We start from the raw sequence: 27,748 nt of genomic DNA, 5'->3' as shown, positions 1-27,748 counted from the left end.
GGTTCCAAGTGATTTGATTATTATCGGTTAATTGGTGGATCGTAAAAACTTTTACGATCCGCTCCCCAGCCTTTAAGTGAGCCCGTTTTTGGGAGCAACAAGTGCAGCGAGCATTCCCCATTGGTCGGCGGGGCCAGTGATCAATAAAATCAGCGGCAAATAAGCCGAAGAGGCGGACAACCCGTCCACCATTTCCACTCAAGTATCGCCCGGAGATGGCTTTGGCCACTTTTATGGCTCCACCAGGCATTCGTCAACTATTCCCGGCCTTAAAGTCCGGATAATGTAAGCTTTTCGCCCAGGACCACTAATGGGCCATAACCGCGGAAACGCCAATCACGCATAAACTTAATTAAAATTGATTTTAAACATTGTTTGGCGGGAACTAACCATCTATCGGCTCTTAATTCGATAAATGCAATATCGGAATTTATCAAATCTTTTTTTATTTAAATTTATAAAACAGTGTTCAGGTTTGTCGCACAAATATTCGTCATATATTACTTAATATTTTTCGTATTACAAATTACTTTACATATCACTAATGTTTTTAGACTTTTGTAATACACAGATTGCTTTAAAAGGTATTTATTCCGTTTTTATAATACAAATTGAACAAAAGGCATATTCATTAAAACTTATAATAATTAAAATCAACATAAATGTTTTATTTTTGATTATGAAAATATGTTCTTAGTTTAATTTTTTTTAATATAAATCTTATTTAGGTGTGACCAAAATCTTCTCGGGCGAAATACGGGAGTAATTATTAAACGCATCAATACTATTTCTGTCACCCTCAATTTTACATTTATTAAATAAAAATTAAAAATACAACATTTTTAAACTATATTTTAATAGAAATAAAAAACAACAATTAATTTTGAATCTTTATTAAACATTTAAAAAGAAATTGTATCGATTTTTACCAAAAATATTTATTTTAAATGTATAACCGATTAAACATTTTTTCGAATATTTTAAATTGGTTTAAGCGGAGTGAAAATAAAGTAATTTAATATAAGAGTTAAAAAAAAGTAGTTTGGCGATCCCTTGTTAAATAGAAAGCGTATAAACAATGTTATGGGAAATGTAAGGCAAAAGACGTAAACTTAAAAATACTTATATTTAAAAAAATTAAGCTTTTATTCCTTGATGTTATAAAAGTGAATTGGTAGAACACAGCCAACATAAAATGATTTTCCAACAACTTTGGCCAGAGGAATTTCCTGCTCTCGAAAAGGAGCTCATAAAAATGCGGCATTCGCAGATTTTCAGTTAACCAAACGGCCGAAGTGTCGCTAATTTAATTGTTTTCGCAGCCAAAAAGAAAAGCGGAAAAGTTGCTTCCAAGTGAAAAGCGCACGGGAATCGAGAAACCACCCCCAACCCCTTTTTCGCACCCTCTCTGTCGCTCCCTCGCCGTCTCGCTCGCACGCCGATGCAACGAAACAAAAGAGTCCGCAAAAAAGAGGAAAAAAACAACAACGAGACTGACATGTCAAGTGAAGCGAAATCCACGAAGAAGCTGCAGAAAAGCGAACAAAAGTTGACAGCAGTGGAAGAGGGAGGCGGCGAGGAGAGAGCGAGAGGGCAGAGCACTCAAAGTGACGAGGACGAAAAGCTCAAAAAAAGCAACAACTACTGTTTGTTTGGCAAAAAGAACATCGAAGAGCAGAGATGGCAGAGGGCAGAGCGCACTTGAATGTGTGCGAGCGGGACGGCGCATGCGAGCGAGAGAGAATTTGTTTTGAACTGTCATAAATCTTAATTGTGATGGAATCGGAATCGGAATAGAAGGACAAAAGAAGAAGGAAGGGTGACGAAAAAGCGACAAAACAGATTTCACACATTTTCGGTGCGAGCGAGATGGGCTGCTCTCCCGCCCTCTCTCTCTCTCGTTTTGCTGGGGAGCGATTTCCCCGTGTTCCAGTTCCAAGCGTTCGCTTGTAAACAATTCCAATTGGCGCGCAGGGGAAAAGAGAGCACGGCGACTGCGCGCTTATTTGTTTTGTAACTCTCTCCCTCTCTCTCTTTTGGCCACATGGCTGGCAAACGGATTCTTGCAGTTCAGTATCTGTATCTTTGAATCTTTCAGTTTGTTTTGTGCTCGCGTGGTGAACGGTTGTTTCTCGAATTTCTCAAACAAAATTCGAAGCGAGAGCGTCGTACGATCATGGGAGAAAAGCTCAGCGGCGCGGCGTTTTAAATTAATTAGCCCGAGAGCAGCGCAGCCGGCGCGTGCGAGCGAGATAGCAGCACATTTAATCACGCTGACAGCCAGCTGTCCTGCAAGTGTGTGGGTGGCACACACACAGACAACTGCGCAGCCGTCGCCTGAACGCAAAATCGAATCAGAAATTGCCGTCGCCAAAATCGCGCGCTTCGTGTTTGCCGCTCGTCAAAAGCAGCGCAGCTTCCAATCGCTGCACTTCCCGTCCGCGTCCGTCTTTCTTTCGTTTTTTTCGCCTCTTCGCCTCTTCGCCTCCTCCTTCCATTTCCATTTTCATCCGTATCAATCAGCGGCGGCAGCAGAGGCGGCAGCGCATCGTTGTTGTTTGTCAGCTTGACAGCAGCGGCAGCGCAGCGGGCAGCGACGGCGGCAGCGACGCCGGCAGAGGCTAGTGACGAAAGAACCCGGCCAGCAGCAGCGGCAGAATTCATTCGCCTTTGGACGTTCATTCGCATTCGCTTTTGGACCTTCATTCGAGTAACGACGGATTCCGGATGAAAGACAAGACGCACGCACATCGCGAAACGCGTGTTCCGCCAGAATAAGATTGAGATACTTGAGTACTTAGTGTGATACGAGTTGAGAACGCAGATTTTCCCAGGAGCAGCCGCCATCATATCTAGTCAAAAAGGAAAATATTAAGGAAAATCCCCGAAAAATGCTCGATCAAGACTGAATAGTAAAAAAAACAAAAAACAAACAAACCACAACTAAAGCCCCACAAATGGTTCAACAAAGTATACGTAAAACAACCACAAATTAAAGTATATCTATACCACAACAAATATATTTATTAACTTAAACCTAAAGATAAAGATAAACTACTACAAATATTTATATTTAAACGGTATTTTGCTCACCAAAATTACACTTACATACATTATGTAAAAAACCAGTTACTTAAATCAACAAACCTAAACGAAGTATACGATTCAATGCAATTATTAAATTAAATTTAAAACCCACACAACACGCCTCGAAACAAAAAAAACAAATATTTAAACGTCATTTTTGTCTGCCATATGAAAATTTATAAATTTAAAATAAACACAAATTAAACAAAGTTATACGCTACGACAACAACAAATTCTATACGACAACGTACCAAGTGCAAAACGAAAATTAAAAACCAAACATAAACAAATTTTATGAATATTGTGTCAAACTAAAGTTAAGTTCCAAAATTGAAACGCCAGCAAACCTTGTAGTTTGCTAAGAAAAAACAAACAAACAAACAACCAAGTTCCCGCAAATCGTCAAAATTCAGCAAAATTTAAATATGTTGCACGAGGCTCTGATGCTCGAGATCTACAGACAGGCGCTAAATGCCGGGTAAGTGTGCTCTATAAAACCGGGGAGATGTTCTATACAAAACCGAATTGTTAGGGGATATATCAACAATAATTGATTTAATTCGGTAAAGATACATTTTGATTTAGTTTCAGATGGCAAAGATTTGTTATAATATAGGGAATATCCTTAGATACTTGGGTTCTTAACTTTTATTTTTAAAATTTACCATAGATTTGAAGTGGTTTAATTGATAAAACATGTTATTTTGGTCAGCAGTACCAAAAAAATAAGTTAGGAATTTAAAATATCATTAATTTTATAAGGAAAAATAGTCACGGACCTCATTCTCAGTATTATAACCAGATGATATGATATAATATATTGATGTGATGTATGATATGTTGTATAATATGATGTAATTAAAATCCAAAATATTTCCACATATCCAAGAACGAGTTCATATAGCATCTTGTTAGATGCAGAACTAGTCTATATTTTGAAATCACACTCTCACACCATTAATCATCCGCAAATAGAACACAACACTCATAGAATGATTTTAATCGAACGAAAAAGACCTTCCCGCCAACTTTCCGTTGTGTCACTCCCAACTGATAGCCGAAATTGTTGAATGGCCCATTAAAATATTACTTTAGACTCTCGACCAAATAAATATATCAAGAAAATATGATTTCATAGTCCCGAGAACTGGGAACATTTGATGATTGGCATTGGCCGTCCCCGACGTCGTCGCACACCTGTCGTTATAAATTCAGCCCCACGCCAATAGCACCCACCATATATCATCGAACAGCACCCACCCTCAGAACGCAACAGTTCTGATTCTGAGTTCCCAAAAATATTGATTTACAGTAAGGCGGATCGGGAAAACCAGAACCCCCGAAAAGAAACTTGATTTGTAATGAAAAAACGGGGGGGAAGACGAAGGGGGTAATCAAAATCAAACAGAAAAATCGGCATAAATTCGATGATCTATCTTTGGGGGCTATTAATTTGTGTGAGCGTTTGTGTATCTGTATCTGCGAGTGCCTATGAAATTATGATTAAACAAGTTTGAGATACATTTTTGCACTCACCGAGAATCTGAGCACAATTAGTGGCAGGCTGAAAACGGGTTTTTTCTCGAGGTATTTTTTTTGGAGGGAGGGGTGAGTTTTTCGGGGGTATAATCGGGGGTATTACTAATAAAGTGCGACAAATTGTCTCGCTTTGGGTTGCTTTGCATGCAAATACATGCGAATTTTCAAGATTTTTCCAAGGCGATGACGTAGCCGAATTGAATAAATCATGCGAAAAGTGAAAAACTCAAAATTCGCTACGCTCTGCTTGCCATCTATCCGCCCTGCCCCTCCCCCGCCTTTCTCCACCTTTCTCCTTATACTTTCCTGTGTGTGTGAGCCTATTACGAGAAAGATTTATGTTCACAATTTGCCGCTGATTTGTGCGTGTGTTTGTGTGTGAGTGTTTAGTAATATTTACTCTGTTACCTTAGCGGATTAGTCATGCCTTAGTTTTTGTTTACCAGATACAGTGGGTTATACAAGACTTGGGATTTTAATATAACATGCAAAATTATTAACATAATCTTAGGAATTAACTAAAATGACTTAATTTAACTATATGATCTTCTATTGATACGTAAAAAGTAGTATATTACCTTAAAAGATTAGACAAACCTTAGTATATCATAATCAGATACAACAGATTAGGTTTATAAGACTTTAATATACTTGGATTCAGATTATAACCAATAAGGGGAACGTTTAAATTATGAATCTTAAAAATTAAAAAATTTAAATATGATCAAGTATTATCAGTTATAATAATGTTTTCAGGGCTACGGAGCTTCTCTATCAAAAGTTGAAAACTATAAATGCAAAACAAATTGCAACTTATAAATATGATATGATATGGTATGATATATGATTTTTGGTTTAACCAAATTATCAGAACACAGTTTAGAATAATCCATAGACCCAATGTTTTAGTTAGCCTACGCCTTATAGATGCATATCAACCCGCAGCTCTCTCGATTATTAATGAGACATTTCAACTTGTAATTAACTGCACTTGCAGGAGTTGCTGATAAATCATTTTGATTTAAGCTTAATCGAATAACGAGATTTTAGCTTATGATATGCTGGCGGGGAAAACTTGTTGCCAAGTATTTCATACTAGAGAAAAGAAAAAAAACTAATAAAAACAGAGAAAAAATGCTTTGTATGCGGGCTTAATCGCCCCATGCCATCTGGATGGCTAATTAGCGGTGAGCGATCGCACTGTGTGTGTAATAACTATCTGTGATATGCTGTCACCTGGCAGGTGACTGAGTTCCCCCCGGCTAAAGCTGCACATGAATCAGATTTTGCTGCGACGTTCCCTAAGGTCCCATCAATATTACGTTAGCCGGGATCTCTTGTGTACTATCCATCAATTAACAAAAAACTGCCTTTGTGATAGGGGGGACTGGGTGACAAACCTGTTACGAATCGAACAACTTAATGCCGGTTAAGAAGTTAGTTTTTCGCTGAGCGATCGCTTGTCGAACAATAGCACATGACAAATTGTTGACAAGCAACCGATTTTTTAGGCAAACAAGATACTTTTACGATACTCCCATTCCCATTCAAATCGAGCCACATTAACTCTTCGTTATTGATCAAGTTCCAGCTATTTCCGCCCCGACTAGAGTCGTTAAGTCCCCACCACCAAATAAAAAAAACTTATAACACAACGCCCACACGCTTATTATATAGAGCTAATCATCAAAAAATTTATAACATTTTGCATATACTTCAAAGTCAATCAGACAATCATTCAAAATAAGCTAAACGAAAGCCGCAGAATTATGTTTCTGTGAAATATTCTCAAAGCAAACAATGGGAGCTATAAAAATTATATATGGTTTCAATTTGAATGTTACACTCTTGAACGCACACACAAATCAAGGAAATAAAGTGTAGCGTTTTGATTTTTGATTTTTTCGGTTGGCAAATCATTTTCCTTATTATTTTTTTTTCGGGGTTTCTCTCTTTTCTGAGTGGCTATAAAATTTGTTTTATTTATTTTTCTATTTATGCACATTTATGAGCTAGCCAATTAATTTATGCAAACTATGTGGAATGTGTGGCTGCCCAGCCAAATGATAATTGCCGTCGAGTTTGTCAAATATTCGGATCTCATCTCATCTGAGATGCCGATTATGATCGGCTTTGCTCATAACTCACGCCTAAAGTCTCGAATTAAACGCCATTGTTCCATATAGATTTTACGACCCTCGAGGGAGGACGGGGGAGCTCCGACTAAAACACAGCTGGCTGCGACAGAGTTCCATTTTTTATACGCTTTTTGTATTTTTGTATCTCGCTTTTGCTTTATGGCGCTCTGAGATTTGAATAACAAATCGAAATGTTGACATATGTTTGCCATTGTTGGCATTGTGGGTTCCCCTGGCCGAATGGCGAATGATTTAGCACAGACCGAAGAGAAATATAAACCGAGCTAAAAAGATTTCCAATGCTCTTGATTGCTTATCTACCGGTTCCCTAGACCTTAGAAACAAGTTGGATCTGTGAAAGTCCGGTGGGGAGAGAAAGTGTTATCACTGGGATCTTTGGTTTATAAAGCTATTGGAGATTGATAGATTGCTGATTAGGCCTTAATGAACGGCTTTATTGTTTGACTAACACTAAAAATGGGTATTAAGATACTGAAATAAGAAAAGGAATACCAAAAGTCTTAAATTTATTCTAAACTATGTATCATTAGTTCGTAATGATATTGCTAAACTTTATAAAAGGACACAATCAATGTTTAAAAGGGGTTTTAAGGTGTAAAATCTTACTGGTTGGTTTTTTCATTGTCTCTTTTATAAATATAATTTTAAAAGATTTTTACTAGTCACTCCATGGTCAAGAACGAGTGATATGAACATTTATCAATAATTACTTTTATTAGAGGTGCAGAAGACATCGCTTTTCCGATGCTTTAACAGTCAAGCATCGATGTAACATCGAAAAACATCGATATTTCTACACCTGTAACTTACATCTATATAATATTATATTATATTAAACCAATCTATTATTATTATTGAATACTCCGATAAAGAATTAGTAAGAAACAAAACTTGTTTTGATGAGATTCCGTATCATTTTGAAAGATAGTTTTCACTATATGTAAGTTTAGCACTGATTATTATGCTCATTCCTTTACAACAATCGATTATTAACCATGATAATAACCATAATATTTCGAAACGGATGGAATACTTATACTAATGATATCCCCATCTCTTTTCTTTACAGAGCCCTGCCCACAGCTCGTCCGCGTTCCACGGAGTCGGCGAATTCCAGCGAGCGGTGTCCCTCGCACGACTCCAACTCCTCGGACAACGGAGGAGGTGGTGGTGGTGGCGGCAACGGCGGCGGAGTGGGTCACCGGATGGACGCCGCCGCCCTGTCCGCCGGAGTGATGGTCCCCACCACCATGCACTCGACATTCCCGGCGGTGCCGCAGTCGCTGCCCGCCCAGCCGCCCTCGATGGAGGCGTACCTGCACATGGTGGCCGCGGCCGCCCAGCAATATGGATTCCCCCTGGCCGCAGCTGCAGCGGCGGGGGCGGGTCCCCGTCTGCCACTCCCACTGGCCAATGAGGCGGCGGCTCCGTTCAAACTACCCCCGCAGGCTTCACCCACTGCATCCAGCAACAACTCAGAGGCTCTGGACTTTCGCACCAATCTGTATGGAAGGGCGGAATCGGCGGAGCCGCCTGCCTCCGAGGGCGAGGAGGAGGACTTCGATGATGGTGCCAACAATCCGCTCGATCTCTCCGTGGGCACCCGCAAACGTGGCCACGAATCTGAGCCCCAGCTGGGTCACATTCAGGTCAAGAAGATGTTCAAGTCGGAGAGTCCGCCCGCGAATCCCGTGGCCTCGCCCTCGGCCAGTCAACTTTTGCCCGGAGTTAATCCATATCTGGCGGCCGTGGCGGCTGCCAATATTTTCCGAGCCGGACAATTCCCCGACTGGAATGGCAAAAGCGATTTGGTAGTGGATCCGCTCGAGAAAATGTCCGATATTGTAAAGGGTGGAGGGGGTGGCATGAGCCACAAGGAGAAGATGCACTCGTCCAAGGCCACACAACAGCAGGCAGCAGCTCAGCCTCCAAAGAGTCCGGTTCAACCGCCAACCAACCAGAATTCAGAATCCGGCGGAGGATCGGGCGGCGGCGGCGGAGGCAGTGGAGCCGGTGGCGGTGGAGTGACCAAGGCCAGGCACAACATCTGGCAATCGCACTGGCAGAACAAGGGAGTGGCCAGCTCGGTGTTCAGGTGTGTGTGGTGCAAGCAGAGTTTCCCCACCCTGGAGGCCCTCACCACCCACATGAAGGACAGCAAACATTGCGGGGTGAATGTGCCGCCCTTTGGCAATCTGCCGAGCAATAATCCCCAGCCGCAGCACCATCATCCCGCTCCTCCGCCACCACCGCAGAATCACAATCTCCGGAAACACGGCTCAGGAAGTGGCGCCAATCACTCACCATCGGCGAATGTGAAGAATGCCTTCCAATATCGCGGAGATCCACCCACACCGCTGCCCCGGAAATTGGTTCGCGGCCAGAATGTTTGGCTGGGCAAGGGTGTGGAGCAGGCCATGCAGATCCTCAAGTGCATGCGTTGCGGTGAGAGCTTCCGATCCCTGGGCGAAATGACCAAGCACATGCAGGAGACGCAGCACTACACGAATATCCTGTCCCAGGAGCAGAGTATCTCCATCAAATCGGCCAATGCCAATGCCAACTCAGATGCCAAGGAGAGTCACAACAGTCTGAGTTCCGAGGAGAGTCGCACCCTCAGCGCTGTGCTGACCTGTAAAGTGTGCGACAAGGCCTTCAGTTCGCTGGGGGATCTGAGCAATCACATGGCCAAGAACAACCACTATGCCGAACCGCTTCTGCAATCCGCTGGAGGTCGCAAGCGGCCGGCGCCAAAGAAGCGCGAGAAATCGCTGCCGGTTAGGAAACTACTGGAGATGAAGGGTGGCGCCGGAAATCAGGATGATCTGGCAAATGAAAAATCCGCAGTGCAGGGAAAACCTGGACTAGGACCTGGTGGGGGAGATAAAAATGATGCTGCTCTGTTTGCCGAACGCATGCGGCAGTATATAACCGGGGTGAAGTCCCCCGAGGAAATGGCCAAAGTGGCTGCTGCTCAACTCTTAGCCAAAAACAAATCCCCCGAGCTGGTGGAGCAAAAGAATGGCAATGCCAAGGCTCCGGGGGCATCCTCGGTGCTAAGTGCCATCGAGCAGATGTTCACCACCAGCTTTGATACGCCTCCGCGACACGCCAGCCTGCCAGCCAGTAGTCCCTCCAACTCGTCCACCAAAAACACCTCGCCCGTGGCCTCCAGCATACTGAAACGATTGGGCATCGATGAGACCGTGGACTACAATAAGCCACTGATCGATACCAATGATCCGTACTATCAGCACTATAGATACACCAGCAGCGAGAGGAGTGGCAGTGAGTGCAGTGCGGAAGCCAAGCCGAGATTGGATGCACCGACTCCCGATAAACAGCAGCAAACTGGGGGAGGAGGAGGTCACGAGGAGGAGCCATCTAAGTCGACCATTAAGCAGGAAAGGGAGTTGGATGCGGAGCCCATTAAAATGGAGATCAAGTCTGAGCTGGCCGATGAGCAAAACGAAGCGGAGGAGTGCTCCAAAATGGAGGCCACTCTGGTCAATGGCAGTGCGGTCAATAATAATAATAACAATGTGGAGAGGAGCTCCCCGAAGACACCCTCATCGGCGGCCAGTCCACAGACCAGGCTGCTACCGCCTCGCAGCCCCGCCGAGAGTCAGAGATCAGCTACACCAAAGTCACCCGCCTCTAGCCACAAGTCCTACGATGGTAGTTCCGAGGGCAACAAGAAGTATCCCAGTGATTCGCTTAATGCTCTATCCTCCATGTTCGATTCCCTGGGCAGCACGGGAGCAGGAGCCGCCAATACCCGGGCCAAGCTAGCGGCTGCCGCTTCCGCCGGAGGATCAGAATCGCCGGAGAATCTCAGCGCCGGCGGTAACTCATTGGCGGCCCTGCGACAATTCTGCGTGAAGAAGGAGAAGACCGCCTAAGTCCGCGAGCCGAGACGAAAAGCGAAACCGAATCGTTTGCCTTGTTTTCGTTGTTTCGAGCAAAACGCATTTTCAACATTTTTTGGTTTGCCAGCGCCTCGCCTCCGCCCCCCGGAACCCAAAAAACCCTCCACCAGCGCAACTTTCGGGCCTTTGGGTTCAGGGTGGGTTTATGGCCTCGGCGAACCGAGATTCAAGTCAAAGTGCCACACGGCAGGAGCCATCGGTTGCATCTGTCTGCAAAATGATGGCGGGCATGACGACACTTTGTATTAACCGGACAAAGAAACGGATGTGGACAGAAGTGGACCGCCGAAGAAACTGGGAGATTTGTGTGTTGGCGACTGTGTACAGTACGGATGAGAACGGAATGATCCGAGATTCGCCGCCCGGCAGTGGGGGATGTTGTTATTTTGGCCCAACACGATTCCTGCCGCGTCCAGCTCCTCCGCCCATTCAGCGAGCACCAAGGCCTTCTTTTTCAAGGTAATTATCAGTTATTGAAGATAGATACAAGTGAAATAAAATAACAATTTTGTTATGGGCTCCAAAAGAAAAACCACAAAGTATTCTGTAATATCCTTATATCGGAAATTTTTTTTATTTTAAATCTTAGTTTATGCTATACCTTATTAGCATAATATTAAATATGTGTCATAATAGAATTATTTATTAAATATTTTTTAAAAATGATACCTTATAAAAGATAGGAATACCAGACTTACACTTATTATTTGAGTTCCTAAAGAAAAAAAAAACTACGTTCGTAACTATGTTTTGATGTTCTAAAGAAAAAAGTACCAAATATTCAGTAAAGTCTATATATCGGAAATTAATCATATTTTAAATCTTAAGTATCCCAACATTGTTCATTCTTATAAATGATCATACCAGATTGGTAATTAAGAAATATTTAATACAATTATTTAAAAATGGTTGCTCTTATGTTTATGAAACATTGGAAATAGTTTATACTTAACAAATACTTTCATAAAAACCACTTACTAATCATATCCCTTTACTCTTATAATTTCAGGATGCAAAACAGAAATGCGCCACTTTGGATTCCTTGAAAGACTGTGGCTTGCCGGCTGATCGGGTTGGAATGGAGGCTGGACGAAAGCCCACACCCGAAGACACGAGCCCTTGTTAGGGCTGCCACTTGCCTAGGCAAAGAGTTATGAAATTGGAAAAGAAAACATTGTGATCAAATAAAAGAAAAAAGTTTTTATGGAATTACCAAGATGCAACTCTTTAATTGATTGGGAAATGTGGAATACAGAAGGTTAATATTGGGAACTCATTTTCATTGTTTTTTGTTGGGGATCTTCTCTGCGACTACTTTTTCTTCTGCCTCCAAGCGCTTTTTGCCCGAAAGGATAGAGGATAATGCGCCGGTTAAGTCCGGTATGTCGCTCAATTTTGGAAACTGAATGCTATCGAGTTCCTTCTTCGTCTCCGGATCTTTGATAAGTATGGAAAAAGCCAGCATTAATAGGAACGGCATCGCCATGAGGAGAACCATGGGGTTTAGAACGACATCGAGAATACGCCATTGCTCCCGACTTTTGAAATACTTTCGGCGGGCGAGGGGCGCCAGACGCAATGGATACGGCACTTGGTTGATAAGCGATGGCTGAATGTAGTTCACCTTGCGGGCCCGGTACTTTCCCTTTCCAGTTATCTCCACCCTCACCTGCTGAAAGTATATGTCCGGGTGCTGAACCTCGAGGACATGACTACCATTTTGCACTCCAGACAGCAAAAAGCGTCCATCCAATCGTACGAATCCCTTGATCTCTCCATTGTTGATCGACAGTGTTATATCACGCAGCCAAGTCTGTGGCAGGTTCAGACCTCTATCGGGTTTCAGGATAACACCTTCAATGGTGTACATCGCAACCTCTTCCTTTCTGCCATTTTTGCGAATTATAAGTTCTTGGTTAACCAGGCCGCTGCTCAGGGATACTATTGATAGAATCACAATAATTTTAAACATCTTCAAAAATTAAGATATGCTATATGCTAGATAAGCAGTTGAAGTAAAAATCGTAGTTTTGCTTATGAACGGTAGAGCATGGAAAGATTGGTTATGTTAGTAATATGAAAATCTAGATTAATATGTTTAAGTAAATATTTGAAGGTTTAGTTTTTATTATTCATTATTCATTATTACACATTCATCGTTGACTTATCACAAAGTTTGCAAACCATTCAAGTTCTCCATATAAAATTTTTCTTATTAGATTGTTAAGCTTTCTTAAAATGAATGTTACCTTAATTATGTTAAATAAAACATTAATGTCATAGTTACCCTTTTGAAATATATTTATACTTTTTATGTATGTAGTTTCCAAAACAAAAAGTTTTAGTTCCCCTTTAAAGGAGACAGAGAAATCCACTATATAAAATGCCGTCGGCAAACGCAAATGATCATACCCCATCAGATCATGATAAAGTCCCAAGAAATCGGACTGCAGCTTCTCTTTTAGAAGAATGACTCAGAGCTGTAGAATGTCGTCTTCGTAAGAAGCCCAAGCCCTTCCTCGTCCCTTCCCAAAGTAAAAACTCCACCTAGACTCTCAGCGAAATCGTGACCGAAGCGACTTTTGTTCGCCCATCAGTTGCCGCATATGTGGAGACATTGTGTGGAATTTCGGCTTGGCCATAACTCCTTGGTAACTCCAAGGTATAGAGCCAAGAAAAAGAAACCCGGGGCCAAGTAGCTGCCACAAATTTGCACTTTTGATGAACGTTTTCGGCTTCTGTGCCGCGCGAATCACGGCAAACAACATGTGCAATAATTTTAGACGGCGAGATGGTAATTTCGCAAGTAGCTCTAGAGGTCTCAACAAGTGTTCAACGGTTTTGGGCGCATGCGCTAACAATTTACGAATATAATTTGAGATCCAAAGGATCGCGGATGGGAATCGCAGGGCCGTTGGTGTCGTCATTATGGCAATTTCGTGTTCATCGTTTGATTTAGCGCCATCGCACCGGCCTCTCGTCTGCAGACCCCGTTGTTTGTATTTAAATTTCCCCACCGATCTGCGATCTTAATACCCCCGATCTACGATCTCCGGTCCCCGGTCTGCGATCTTCGTGGCTGCCATTAAACAGACTTGTTGCTGTTGTGATATTATGGCTGCTGCTCCTGACTGCGCTCAATTGACAGCGCATGCGCATGAAAATTTAAATTATGGTTCGGATGGGATCGAAATCGGGTTCGGAATTGGGATCGGGGTGGAGGAGCTTCTTTCTATAGCCCATGCAGATTAAGTTGCTACGAGTCCAACAAAAGTCAAAATGATCGCTGAATGAAAAAGAATTGCCACAGATTGAAATGAGAATTTGATGGGTGTGTAAATGGGACTTTCACTTAGAGATTGAATTGAGATTAATTTGGTTTAAAGCTTTCAATAAACGATATCAATGGAAAGTGCTTAAAGACATTAAAAATAACTATAGCATATAAAAAAAAAACTGTTAGATTATCTAAACAGTTGTATCTTTTAAATATTGTATGAATCTCTTTAACATATAATAGATAATAATGATAAACGTTTCAAATTACTAAAAACGAATCAGAAATAATCTTATGGCTGTTTTATAAACCAATATTTCGACCTAAAACTGAGTCAGTGCTCTATATAAAACTCATATATCTTTGCCGGCAAAATGAAACTAACCTGATCCAATAGAAAGCTTGGCACCTTATCAATGTTTCTTATAAAAGTTCTATAAATAATATTAATCTAATCGGGAAGAAAAAAAGGAACGAACAAAATATGATCAATAACGATCAAAAACAAAGTGTAAATCAATCAGCGGAGTTGATAACTAATGACTGATTTACGATGTAAGACTCATGTCTGTGCCGTAAATCCGCCAACGCAATCATCATCATCATCATGATTATTATTGTCGCTATCAGAAGGAAGAGTTTTGGCATGACACACAACTGGCCAGGCTTATCCCTATCGCCAAATGGGTTAAACTCATCGACCCGCCGAGCTTTTCATAATAAAACAATTTGAACGATTGCAAGATAATCGTTTAATGACTTCGCCGCCGATAAGGCACAGAGATTTACTATACAGATTGCGATCGCAAAACGACTCTCGGCGTTATCAACGTAGCAGGATTACTATCTGCAATAAATCACTGCGAACGTGCTAAACTCTCTGGCGAAATGCCCTCGAGTACACTCGCCTCCCTGAAGACCCTTCATAACTGATTTGCTAGGAATTGTTTTCTGGTAAATCTGCCCGACCAACCAGATATTCCACAACAAAAAAAAAAAAACGAGACCCTGCGATGGCCATAAATTTAAGGATACCTTTGTGTTTCTTATGCGGAAAAGGGAAACTTTTAAATATTCATGCGTGATATTTGTCGCAGCGACAGGATCGCTTTCAGATCCAACGATCGATTGTTTCTTCCCAAAACCGAAACCAGAACAACGACAGCATCCCAACCCGTTGTCAGTCAGGCAGAACAATTGTTTAGGAGCCAGCAACACAATGGGTCATTTAGGCCGGACTTCATATGGCCCCTGCATCTTTCGCTTAACTTACCGAAAACGTTGCCCATCCTGACAGCCAACAAGTATTGCACGATCCCCGAATCTCCGAATCTGTATCTGAATTTGGTCTTAAGTCCGGGGTGGATTCCTTTGGGGGGCACACGGGGGTGTTGTCCTTGTGAGTGATTTATTTAGTTTGTGTCAATTCCTGAAATTATTGGCCCCCAAATGCAAAATCGTTTCAGTTCTGGTCGTGATGACATCTCCCTGCATATCTTAACACATTTCGGTATTCCCTGAAAGATCATTTCACAGAAGGTGGATTACTGAAGACTGAGATTCGAAATTTGTATGCAAATTCGGGCTGGGTTTGATTTAAGTTCGGACAGTTTTTGATAGACCTTGGGACTTCTGATGACTTTGAGATGTTTGATTAGATCATTAAAATTCATTGGAACTTAAAATAGTTAAAAAGGCATTTTATGAATATTGTATATTTTTTTTTTAAATATTATGGGATTGATTATAATTTTAAGCTGATACGTTGTTAAAGATTAGTTATTTTACCGATCAAAAAACATTTATAACTTTATTCTGATGGGACTTGACCGAAATACATATATTTCTTGGGTACAAAAATTATAATTATAAGTATATATTTTACATTTTCAATAAATACAAATAAATATTTATGACCTATAGGTGTTACCTAATTTATTTTAACATCTTATACAACAACTTTAAGTAAAGTGCCATTTAAGTGGTTTTCATATTGAGTTTAAATAGCAGCACATTGCTTTCTCATTATTTTATAATCCTTTAGGACCCTTCGAAGAAATTCCCAATGCCCGAAATTCCTATTATAATAAGCTTAGAAATAACTTTTAATTAAGGCAATGGATGTAAATGCCATTCTGTACATTTTCCGGCCACTTGAGGCTCCAGATATGGCCGACGCGTTGACGATGATGAGGCAGCCGGCAAACAAGATGGAGTGGAGTGGATATTTCGCGTGGAGACGCGGTCTGGGCGCATTTAAAACAAGTTCAAGATGCAAACAATGGATCATTATCCCGGGACAAAAACTAAGGTAAAACCAAAAGCGAAGAGGAGAGCGAAGCAGATACAATCGAGCGCAATCGCCACGGCATTCCCATAGGTTACACGGCCAGATGGGAGATGCCACAGGTCCAGGCCATACCTATACCTATACTAAACCATCCTATCCCATCCCATCCCAAGCCATAGCATCCAAATCCCAACCCATCCAGAGATCCCGTGGAAGCGAGACGGCCAGATAGTGCGACCGAGAGGGAAGCTCCGATGGCGATGGCTCTTGTTGTTTATTGATTACACGCTTTTTGGGGAATGTGCATTGCATTGGGCCACGGTGGGTTGCAAGTTGCAAGTTGCTGGCGAGTTGCAACTTGCAGCTCGCGACTCTTGGCCATAATGGTGCGGATGCCAGCGGCTGCAACATGCGCCTGTCATGCGATCGCCGCCAAGAACATAACATCCATTACACAGCCATCGACTGGAGCAGAAGGATGAGGATGGGGATGGGGATGGGGATGGGGCAGGGGATGAGGCTGGGGATGAAGATGAGGATGAGGACGCTTACGATTGTGAATGCGATTTGGCGGAGATCGCGGCGGCCAGGTCCCAAACATTGGGCTGTGGCACTACGGAGCAAAGAGCAATGGGGCTATCGCCGGGGCGAGAGCAATATGAAATTCAATGCCACATTTGCTGCATGAACTAGAAAAATACTGAAATGTTTGGCAAAGTGTTGAAAACTTAGAATTCGAGAAGAGCAAATACCCTGCGAGGCATGTATGCATTAAAGCGTTTGGTCTAAATATAAAATAAGATAATTATTTAAAAATGAAATATTATTAATACTATAAAAGAAGGCAATTTAAAAAGGGCAGACCAATCGATTTCAAATACGGTATGACATAGAAATCTAAAACCAAAAACGGAAATTCGTAAATAATGCGTTTGTCATAATGTATTAAAACAGTGAAGCATAAAATCATATAATGCACCTTACTATTAAAATATTTAGTAATGTTATGAAAAGTAAATACCAAGAGTTAGGACTTTAGAATCAAGAGAAATATTTATAAATATCAACTATTTGTATAAAATCAAACTGTTTAACTTTCCACACAGCCCCAAAGACTTCGACCAAGCTTAGCATACCTATTCCTCAGTTTAGATTTTAAAGGATAAACGCTGCACTGCACCATAAAGTTCTTTGCTCGCTTCTGGCTGCTTTTGCTGCTGCTGCTGCTGCAGCTGCTGATGTTGCAGTTGCAGTTGCAGTTATTGTTGCTGCTGTCTTGGGGATCAGCGCCTGCCTCCCGTGCATTTAAATACAAAATATCAAAATTAGCATTTGTAACAATGGCGAATTGGCCGGAAAATAATGGAACTGACCTGGCCAACGATCATGGCCAAGGCATCTTGGGTATTGGCATCGCAGTTGCAATAGTTGCCAGAGTTCTGGCTCGTAAATCAGGCATTGGGCGGGGGAGTTGGCATTGGGGGTATCGGGGCCATTTGGGGCGTGCAGACGACAACGAGGACTACGAGGATTATGCACCAAATTCCCCTCAAAACCGAAACGTAGCCAGCAAAAATGTGTGATGTCGTCTGTGACGATGGCGACAACATTTACAACGGGAGCAGCTACAGGTCGTCCGGCGACGACGACAGCCAAAACAGCGACAGATCTTGGCCATTGGCAACCGGCTAAAGGCCAATCCGGGCCGTGACTACAACTACAACCACTGACATTAAGGCCCAGACGACGGTGATCAGTAATCGAATATCAATTCTCGCCATATTTGTGCAGAGGCAACATCGATCTAGACAGGGGAGATCTATGTACATGCAACTAGCTTTGGGCTGCTTCTAAGGCCCCCCCATGAAATTAATATGAGTTTGACCGGGGAAAAGATGGGAAGTTTCAAAAAATTTAAATATGTTTTAAAATGTGTAATATTTATTATTTATTTAAAAGTATCTTTAAGATAACCCACCATTGACCAATTTGACTGGAAAATGAAAAAAATTAAATGTGTATAAATTTAAACATTTTAATATTTACTTTAAAGTATCATTAAGATTGCTAAGCAATTTACATATGTAATAACGCTCATTTTACATGTTGATTTACAGACGGCCCATAACAAATACGAAAAAAAGGATATCTTATATCAAGTATTTTGACTGTAAGATTTGTTTTTAAAAATCGTATACCATTTTTAAATTCAAAACTTAGATCACATCGTATTGGTCTTAAAAAATGGTAAAAGAGCAGCCTTCTTAAGTATTTAATAAGATCAACAGATCATATAGAGTAACATAACTTTTAATTCTCTTCAAGAATGCATTCTTGGCTTATTGATATTTATTATAATAACATTGATTATAATGGTACTCAATATAATAATATTGATAACAATGATACTGATTATAATTCACACCATTCTAGTTTTAATTATATTAAGTATAATGACATTGGTTACAATGATATTGATGGTAATACACAACATTCTATTGAGCTACTCTTGAGTTGAGGGATTCCATATCATCCAATAACAAACAAAAAGTCAATGCTTCAGCCTGGGGGAACATTTCGTGGGGAGCCGGCGAGCTGACACAAAAATCTATAAATATTGGCATTATAAGCTGGCAATTTACGATAGCGCGATCGATGGTTTTGAATTGAAGCTAAGCACATGCGAGGGGAGCCCTCTGGCGGGCAGGAAAAGAAATGCATTTAGGGGGAGGGGGCAGAGTCCATATAGAGTAGCATGCCACAGAGCACCGTTATGATTTCCACTGGCACTCGTTGGAGCATTTTGCACTTAATTTAATTTGTATGGCAAACAAGTGGAGGGGGAAATACAAAAGGGGAAGGGGGTGGGGGGCCCAGGGGCTTGGGTGGAAAATGGGAGGTGGGGGCGCCACATCAAGCGCACTGGCCGCTGGGGGCGTGGCTGCCACGGCCACCGCCTCAAAGGCTGCTGCTCGATATCAGTTTCATGGAACTATGGTCACGATTTGGCAATAATGTTGCTTAAATACGCTCGCCACTCGGACTGCGACTGCGACTGCAACTCCGTCTGCGGACTTCGAATCGAGTGCGCACTGTGGGCGGGATGGGGAGTTCGGATGGGGTACAGTGGGACCCAGCTGGCTGGGAGCAAGCAATACCAATTGTAAAACATTCGCTCGGCAAGATTTGTTTGCGGGATAAAAATAAAATTGTTCATTTAAAGTAGCTGCTTCTGTGTTCGCTTTTTTCCCCCTTTTCTGTGTGGGTTGTTGCATTTTTTGTCGATCTCTGGCCGCCTCCAAATTGGCTTTGTTTATGGGATCGTTTTTATCGTGGAGCCAAAGGACCTGCGGGTTAATTTCTTAGCGCTACTTAATTTTCGGCTTTTCCATTTGCCAGCACAGAGTCCGCAAGTTCGAGTTCCAGCCGAAAGCTTATCAATCCCATTTTGATTTGGCCTCCTCGATTAGATGTTTATGTTACGGTTGTAACGATATTGTTATGTGTGTTTTTCTCTGGGCCGAACAAGCGTTGGACGTTGTATCTGGCGAGTGTCACGATCCGAAGGAGTTGTCGATACGCTCGATCGACGATCGATAGTGGGACCCCAACAGATAGAGAATTGCCCAGAGAAAGGCATTTACATTCAATACAAATTGGGCAACTGGTGAATGTACCGGCGACTGCATTGCACTTGTCCTGGGAATGCCAAAAAATCTGGTTTAAATAGGTACAGGTGTATTTCGAACTATTAGAGACCTTAAACAAATAGGAAGTTAAATATTAATGATCTTATTTAATAAATAGTAACAGCAATTTCGTTCTTCCTGGCTGGTTAAAATATTTTTAAACTATTTACTCAAAATAAAAATCAATCTCAGAGGTTGTTTCGACTAGATTCAGTGCAGAAATCATAAAAAACAGCCGCACACGACTCAACTTCCGCCAGAAACGTATGGAACCTTCAAGTGCCTCAGATAGGTGGGCAAAAAAAAGAAAAACCCGAGCGGAATGAAAAATAATCAGAAAATATAACCGAAAGGAAGGCCAAAACATCCTTTCTTCCTGGACGCCTTCCTCCTGACGACAGTCGACGGCTGAGAGCTGCCAAAAACCAATCCGAATGTGTGTGCGGTGAATTGTTCGAGAACGGCAGGAGGCAGTTTTCCAAAGCGGAAAACCAGGGAAAACCAAGGCGCTCCGCTGCGAAGTGAAGCGAGAGAAAAACGAATTTTTCGTCTATTTCGATGGCAATAATTCAAAATATGAAGACGGCTCGATAGTCATAAATCTGTCAAAAATCCATTTCTTTCATTTTACCCCAAAAACAGCATCGCCCGGCGTTTCCTTACTTCGATTGTGTGTGCGCGCCTGCTTGCTAAGCGTATCTTTCAGATACACAAACTGGCACTTCAAAATCGAGCAGAGAGCAGTGAGCAGTGAGCAGCGAGCACAGAGCAAGGAAAATGAAATACTGTCCGCCTGTCGCCGTCTCTTTTGGGTTCTGTTTTCAAGAGATCCACTCGAGTACCCCCACCCAGTCCACGGATTTTTCAGAAATACCAAGACGAGGAGACAAGCCAAGCCAATCCAAAGCGTAACTGAAACGAAAGTGAAGCAAAGTATCTGGTAAGATGCTCGTTTGCTCACTTCAATCCAAAAGATTCAACCCCTCCCGGCTCTTTCGCAACCCCAAACAAGATCGAGATGATGGAAAGCAGCCATCGCACCATATTTCAGTCAATTAGAACTGTCATAATTCATTCTTCGGAGTTATTTAGTTTCGGCTCTGCTGTGCTGTGCTGTTGGGTTCTTTCCTCTATGTGCGGCATATAATTTATGGTTGCGCCTCATGATGAGTTCCAGAGAATTCGACGATTTTCCATCTTGCTTAACCCCGAAATACATAAGGAAAATGTTTTTTAAATGGCTAAATATAAGCACATATAATGGCCGTTGGGGGGATTCGATGAGGAATTATATAATTTGTCCAGTCAAGTATATGAAGCAGTCGAGTTTATTGGGGGAGTATTGTTGGGGGCTGAAGTTTTCTTAAGTGAATGGTTGAGTGGAAAATAAAATATAGTTTAAATCGAGTGGAGAATCATTTTTTCCCTGTCTAATAATTATTATAATTATAATGATTCAATTTACATTTCTTTGTGAAAAATATAAAACAATGTGAATGTATTATGGATGGATGTTTAGCTTGTAACTAAATGGCTTTACAAATAAATACATTATTTCTTAAAAGTGTCATTCTCGTGTGAATTGATTTAAAATTTTTAAATGTAGGAATTAAAGTATTAATTCTGTTCTATAACAATTAAATAGTTACCATATTAATTTTTTAAACATATTCAAAATACTTCTCTACCTTGAGTCTTATCAGTCATATACATGATTATTAATTCTTCAAACATACCCACTTTATATAAGTTAAATCGGTTTTATTGAAATTATATATAGTTAACTTTATTTAAAACAATATAAGTAAAAGCATTATTCATTTTCAAAATTCTCCCCAAGCACCCATAATATTTAAATAGCTCCTTGATCTCTTGGTAGAAGTAAATTTTATGTACACAATTACCAACTATTTAATGTGTCACTTTTATTACGCTCGTATTATGTTGATATTATCAAGCTTATTACATAGCTCAAAACCCATATGGCTCGAAAGTCCTTAAATATCCTTTTATCCATCCGAACACCCCCAAAAAAACCGCCTTCCCCGTTTACCGCCCCCAAACAAGGACTGGCCATCGAAATTGATGCCGCCAATTAACAGGCGTTGAAAAACATTTCGACCAAATTGCATAAGCCTCGGCCAGGCACATAAACTGCTCTTCTGTTCCGCGGGTGGCAGCTGAACTCCCCCCAGTCGACTGGGCCTTCACATCCACATCCATATCCATATCCATATCCCATAGCCATGGCGAAACCACACGCATATCAGCACTCCAAACATCCGACACAATCCGATGTTGATTACCACATAAAAACCCAGCAGAAGGACCAACGCGTCCTGCCTGGGTCAACAATTTTTGATTGCCTCTCTCTACTCTCAGTGTGGGAGAGCGCGGAAATTATTCCTAAAACAAATACAAATTCATTTGAGTGGATTTCAACTGGGCCACCCCCTGTGGGTGGTGGTCACACATCCTTTTGGTCCTTTTCGCAGTGCATTTTATGCGCTATGCCCCCCAGCTAATGGGCAGCGCTCTTTGCCGTCGCAGCCGCTGATGATTGTCCTGCAATTTGTGTCCCCACCGATCCGAACTGGCCAGGATTTGGAAATGGGGAGGTCCTGGGAGGACCTACTTCTCCTCCCTACTCTGTGCGTGCGTGCTGGAAATTGTCGCTCTTATTGCCTTTTCGAAAAATTATTTCGCGTTAATGGCAATTACCACTTATGTCCTGGCTGCACTGCTGTTTGGTCCTGCTGCGCCAACTCTTTGCCCCCTTTCACAAATGCAATTCGAAATTATTTTTAAAGAAATGATTTCTAGTTAATTTATGTTAAGTGTAGTTAAGTGAAAATTGTGTTTGAAAATTAGCCAAACGCTGGGCGTGGTTTATGTGGCGACTCAATTAGCTTTACTGCTCCAATGTTGCAAATGCTCGACGCTGCTGATGCTGGTTGCCAGATGCCACTGAATGGGTCAATCGACGGGGGGATAACATACTGCAGTGCTCCACATTAAAATAAATTAAATTACTTACGACTCGTTCTCAAAATCAGGCTTTTTAATGCAAAAAATAAGTATTTTCAGGTCAAAGAACCTATGTACTGACTTTTTTATCTTATTATATAGGGCTAATTTAAACTATAAGGTCAAGATCTTTTTATTACATATCCAATAAATTCAAAAAATACAATAACTGCCTAAGTTTTTCGTACATTTTCGTGTGATTTTAAAAGTGTATTACCCCAAAAAAAATATACTGATCTAATATTTCAATTAAAACTTAAAATTCAAAATACTTTATAAGCATTACCATTAATGGTAAATTAAATATTTTTGTATTATACCATATACATCACATTTCAAACTTTTTTTTATTGTTTTTTAAAATTTATTACGCAAATGATAATTGACTGATATCTTATATTCAAATAAATATCCAAATTTCTATATAAACGTCACCATAAATGGTATAAAAGGTACATTTCCAAACAATCTTCATAGTTGCTCAGGATGGCAAGAGCGAAAAATATTTTAAAATTATTATAAATCCTTTGTAATTTAAAGATATTTAAAAATATATCGAACTTAAACCTTTAAATAATATTTCCCATTCATAGCTATCTGTTTTATTCAAATCATCATCCGTCTGCGCTTCTATCTGTACTCCCATTCCGATCTTGTTGCTGAAATTTCGGTGTTATCGGCAAGGCTTTATCTCAACCTTGTGCCAAAACTGAAATGCTGAAAGGCAACGTTTTGGATGAAACCCTTTCGCTCCTCACCCGCATAAACAAAAAAAACATCAACCGAAAAGTAAGCGAAATGAAGTTTGAAGTTGCAACTCGGGAGGTTTTTCCAGGGGCGGGGTGAGTGGGGGTGGGGTGCATAGGGGTTTCTAGCCACTCAGCCAGCGGCTTCTGTCGACTGGAAAAATGGGCGGGCTGGCATTTGGAAGTGGAGGTGCGGCGAAGGAAACTGGGGGCCAGTGGCAAGTGAAGGAGCCGGCCAACAATGGCAACAAAAAGGCAGCAGAGACGGGAAAAATCGAAACAGCAACAACAATTGAAATGAAGGCAGAGCGACGCTTTCAAGAAGTAGCAGCCACGAATCAACAGCAGAGAAGGAACAATGACGAGGAGGAGCAGCAGACGAAAAAGTCACCAACACGAGACAGGAATGATAACTACACTGGAAAAAAATGTATAAGCCAATTTCAAGAAGTGATGTATCCTCTTTAACCGATTTCCATACATTGGACAACAACCATTGGAAGTGTACAAAAATTATTAACATTTTATTTATAAGTTTGAAAAAATTTAAAAATTAGGTTGTAGTAGGATTTGAACTCGTGCTTTTGCTACCATGTTCTTGCAAAACGAAGATCCTTCTTCAGCACCGTTATTATTTAGAACTAAAAAATTTTTTTAGAATTATCCTATTATAATAAAATATTACATATTGTTTTTTTAAGTTTTATTATTAAAAATAGTATTTTAATTATATAAAAAATGTTCAAAAAAAGAAAAAATGTAAGAAGTAGTAGGATTTGAACTCGTGCTTTTGCTACCATGTTCTTGCAAAGCGAAGATACTACTTCGGGACTGTTATTATTTTGAATACAAAAAAAAATTTTAAAAATTGTACTACTATAATAAAATAAACCAAAATGTTTTTTTTTAAGTTTTATTAATAAAAATAGTATTTTAATTATATGAAAAATGTTATTAGGAATCTTTTCAATCTGTACACAGAGAAAATGCTGACGTTCTTATCTAAGTTGAAAATGTTCTTAAAAATAGAACGACATTTTTGAAGTTGAAAACGTTTTCATTATTATCGAATCATTGGCGGTATTTACATACATTGTGTATTTCAACAAATAAGCTGTTAGTCTAGTTAGTATTGTATAATTACCAAAAAGTTGTTAAATAAACTTAATTCAACTTTTCACTTCTCACTCACTTAACTTCTCAGAACGAAATGGTTCTAACATTGAGAACATTGATACCAAAATGCACTTACACGGTTTTTGAGAACGAATGTTCTCAATTCAAGAACAATGGTTTTCAATATTTTCCTTTGTGTAGAAATTTTTTTCTGTAAAAAACAACTCTAACAGAAAATGAAGCAGCAACAATAGCAACAACTTTTAAATATAGTAGCAAAATACAAATCAACAAAAGAAAAAATAAAAACAAAATACCATAGCAAAAGCAACAATCATATTAAGAAAACCCAGCAACAACATACAGTGGGAACAGCAACAATACAAAGCAACAACCACAAAGAAACACTAAACCAACAACAACAAACAAACAGCAATAACAACAGCAACAACTCAAGTGTATGGATTTTTGTTGTTGGCTGCTGTGGCAGCATCTTCTTCTTCTTGTTGCTCTTCTTCTTCTTGCCTCTGGTTTTTTGATGGACAGAACAATGGGAAAAGGGGTGGAATCATTGAACCAACTCACACAAACACACCCTCCACTCTGCATGTGTGTGCGATATGAATTTCGATTTGCATTTTACGAGAGAAGAAAGAGAAGAAGCGCAAAAGAAAGGGGCCAAGAGTGAGAGAGATAGAGAGAGCAGAACACACAGCAAAACAAAATCGACAAAAATGTCGACCGAGGGCAACATAAAAATTGATGGATTCTTCTTCAACGCTTCCAATGTGGCGCAAAATGGGTGGAAAGGGGGGTGATGGTTGAGGTGGTGGGGGGCGGGAAATGGGTGGTTCAGTTGGTACTCTTGAAGGGTTCGTGCTCTGTGGTAGAGGGGAGGGGGTGGGGGGAGAAGAACAAGAGAAGCTCGTTTTGCGATTCGTTTAACTTTTTGAGCTGAAACAGCAGACGTCATGTGAATAAGTTCAAGATACAATTGATATAAAATATATAGGATTACAAAGGATATGGATATTTCGAAAAACTCTACTTTTGAATATAGCTGAAAGTACCATGATATGCCAATCCTCAAGATTTTTCAGCTTGTCTTAAAACGAATTATATTCTTTACGCATTTGTTGAAAAGTTATCCAAGCTCAATAAGAACTTTTGTAATTTGTATTCCCTTACATTTTCAAGATTTATTGCAAGAAGCCTTTTAGTTATTTGCTAACACATTTTGAGAACGTATGACATGACTTTAAACTATGCTTTAAAAAAAAAATGTCATTCGAAATGTCATTCGTGACAAAATGTAATCTTGTCACTTGACTCTGTCACTAGTAATTCATTTAAAGATTTCACCTGTGCTAAAAGTCTTGGAAATTCACAAAGAATCGAACTTCTTGAACTGAAAAATCTACATGATTTAAGATTACAAAATCAATTTAATTGCTGATCCTAAGCTGTTTTGAGTGTACACAGAGGGGAAAAACGAAGAACATTGCGCTTGAATTGAGAAAATTCGTTCTTAAAAACCGTGTAAGTACAAATGTTCTTATTTTGAGCTGAATATTCTTAACTCTAGAACGAAATGGTAGGAACTAAAAAATATAATACATGTTTTAGATCGCCATACATAATTAGGATAGTTTATCTAAACAAATCTGTATATTTTAAGAAAAATGCGTTTCTTTTGTATGGGATCCACTGCGACATTATGTTTCTCATTCCACTCGCATGACTTTCACTTGAGAACAGAGGAAATTGATTGTAGCCTAGCAGGTGGACCTAAAATCTTGGCCCTAGGTGTTCCACCGTTGAAGCTCGCACTTTGGCTTTGCACTTTTTGCAGTTTCTTTTGCAGTTCGTATTGTGGGGCTCGGGTGCATGTGTATTGGTGCCCAGCCAGCTCTCTCTTTCGCACCCGCTGCTGCCGTCCCTCTCGCTCTGCAGTGTTTCAGTTTTGAGTTTGAGTTTGAGTTTTGTTCGAGCGCATTGAGCTGTCAACTTCATGTCTCAGCAACTTTTCGTTTTCGTTTGTCCCGAAGTTGTTGCCTCTTTGCTGCTGTTGTTGTTGTTGCTACCACTGTTGTTGTTGCTTTTCTGCTGATGGAATCTGGCCAGAGCAAAGCAGTCAAGTCAACTACCAATCAGGTCGGTTGCTGCCTCCTTTTGGCCAAAAGGATTTCACGTGCAACCTGGCACACACACACAAAATGGCAGACATCTGGCTGCGCCACTTGCAACCTGTGTATCTGTATCTCCGGGATGCCCCTCTTTTTTCCCCACCTCCCCGCTTTTCCCTCCTTAATTGAGTCACTTGAATGCAATTTTTCAAAAGTCTTTGGAACAAGAAAAATCGACCACATCAAAACATCGTTAAGTGGCAACGAGAAAAAAAAAACTCAGAGGCGGGGGAGGTGCCAACTGGAGACCCGGCCATGATATGATTTAATTAGGAGTTTCCACGCGCAATTAATCTTGGGCCTTTCTTTCCAGGCATCCAAACTGCGGCTGCAGCACTCGAGATCCAGAGACGTCATGAGGGCTAGGGTTTATGCGGGTAGTAAGTTCGTGATAAGAGAGGAGTGAGCAAGGTTAAGTCAGGAAGTAGTGATCAGTTCTTTAAAGGCGTTGCCAACTTTTTGGCAAGCGAAATAAAATATTATTTATTTTCTAAATCTAAAAATCAGATCCTGAATCCGATTTTTTTCTGTTTCTATTTTGCACTTCACAAAAATATTGCTTATATTGGCAAAAACCTCATGGCGATACCATTTTTTCTTAATAAACTAAAAAAAAACTAAAAAACTCAAATAAAACTAAACGTACTGAAATATCTAACATTTCGAAGGAAAGGGTACTAACATTCCAGATAAAATATAATCC

At 40.7% G+C, this 27,748-nt stretch overlaps 2 protein-coding genes across 2 annotated transcripts; one reads left to right on the top strand and one right to left on the bottom strand.

Annotated features, from left to right (window-relative positions):
• The first annotated feature begins 2,123 nt into the window (after positions 1 to 2,123).
• On the top strand, positions 2,124 to 11,930 carry LOC119547595 (protein teashirt). Its single transcript, XM_037854515.1, has 3 exons — positions 2,124 to 3,565; positions 7,855 to 11,173; positions 11,724 to 11,930. Exons 1-2 carry the CDS (start codon positions 3,513 to 3,515, stop codon positions 10,685 to 10,687), a joined length of 2,886 nt encoding a protein of 961 aa, XP_037710443.1. The 5' UTR covers positions 2,124 to 3,512; the 3' UTR covers positions 10,688 to 11,173; positions 11,724 to 11,930.
• Positions 11,931 to 11,993: 63 nt separating this feature from the next.
• LOC119546226 (ER membrane protein complex subunit 7 homolog) lies at positions 11,994 to 22,235 on the bottom strand. Its single transcript, XM_037852365.1, has 2 exons — positions 22,085 to 22,235; positions 11,994 to 12,655 (listed from the first exon to the last, which is right to left on the bottom strand). The coding sequence occupies exons 1-2, from the start codon at positions 22,233 to 22,235 to the stop codon at positions 11,994 to 11,996; spliced, it is 813 nt and encodes a 270-aa protein (XP_037708293.1).
• Between the last annotated feature and the right edge of the window lie 5,513 nt (positions 22,236 to 27,748).

Source organism: Drosophila subpulchrella, chromosome 2L (genome assembly GCF_014743375.2).
Source record: "Drosophila subpulchrella strain 33 F10 #4 breed RU33 chromosome 2L, RU_Dsub_v1.1 Primary Assembly, whole genome shotgun sequence".
NCBI classification, from domain to species: Eukaryota; Metazoa; Arthropoda; class Insecta; order Diptera; family Drosophilidae; genus Drosophila; species Drosophila subpulchrella.
The sequence above is the reverse complement of the archived record's forward strand: the minus strand, read 5'-3'. Positions and strand labels throughout refer to the sequence as shown.

Excerpts from the sequence above, each read along its gene's own strand:
- LOC119547595 (XM_037854515.1), top strand. The coding sequence starts at position 3,513 with ATGTTGCACGAGGCTCTGATGCTCGAGATCTACAGACAGGCGCTAAAT. Across the intron at positions 3,566-7,854 it reads AGACAGGCGCTAAATGCCGG|AGCCCTGCCCACAGCTCGTC; the intron begins GTAAGTGTGCTC and ends TTTTCTTTACAG.
- LOC119546226 (XM_037852365.1), bottom strand. The coding sequence starts at position 22,235 with ATGCGTGTGGTTTCGCCATGGCTATGGGATATGGATATGGATATGGAT. Across the intron at positions 12,656-22,084 it reads TTATGCAATTTGGTCGAAAT|TATCCCTGAGCAGCGGCCTG; the intron begins GTTTTTCAACGC and ends TTCTATCAATAG.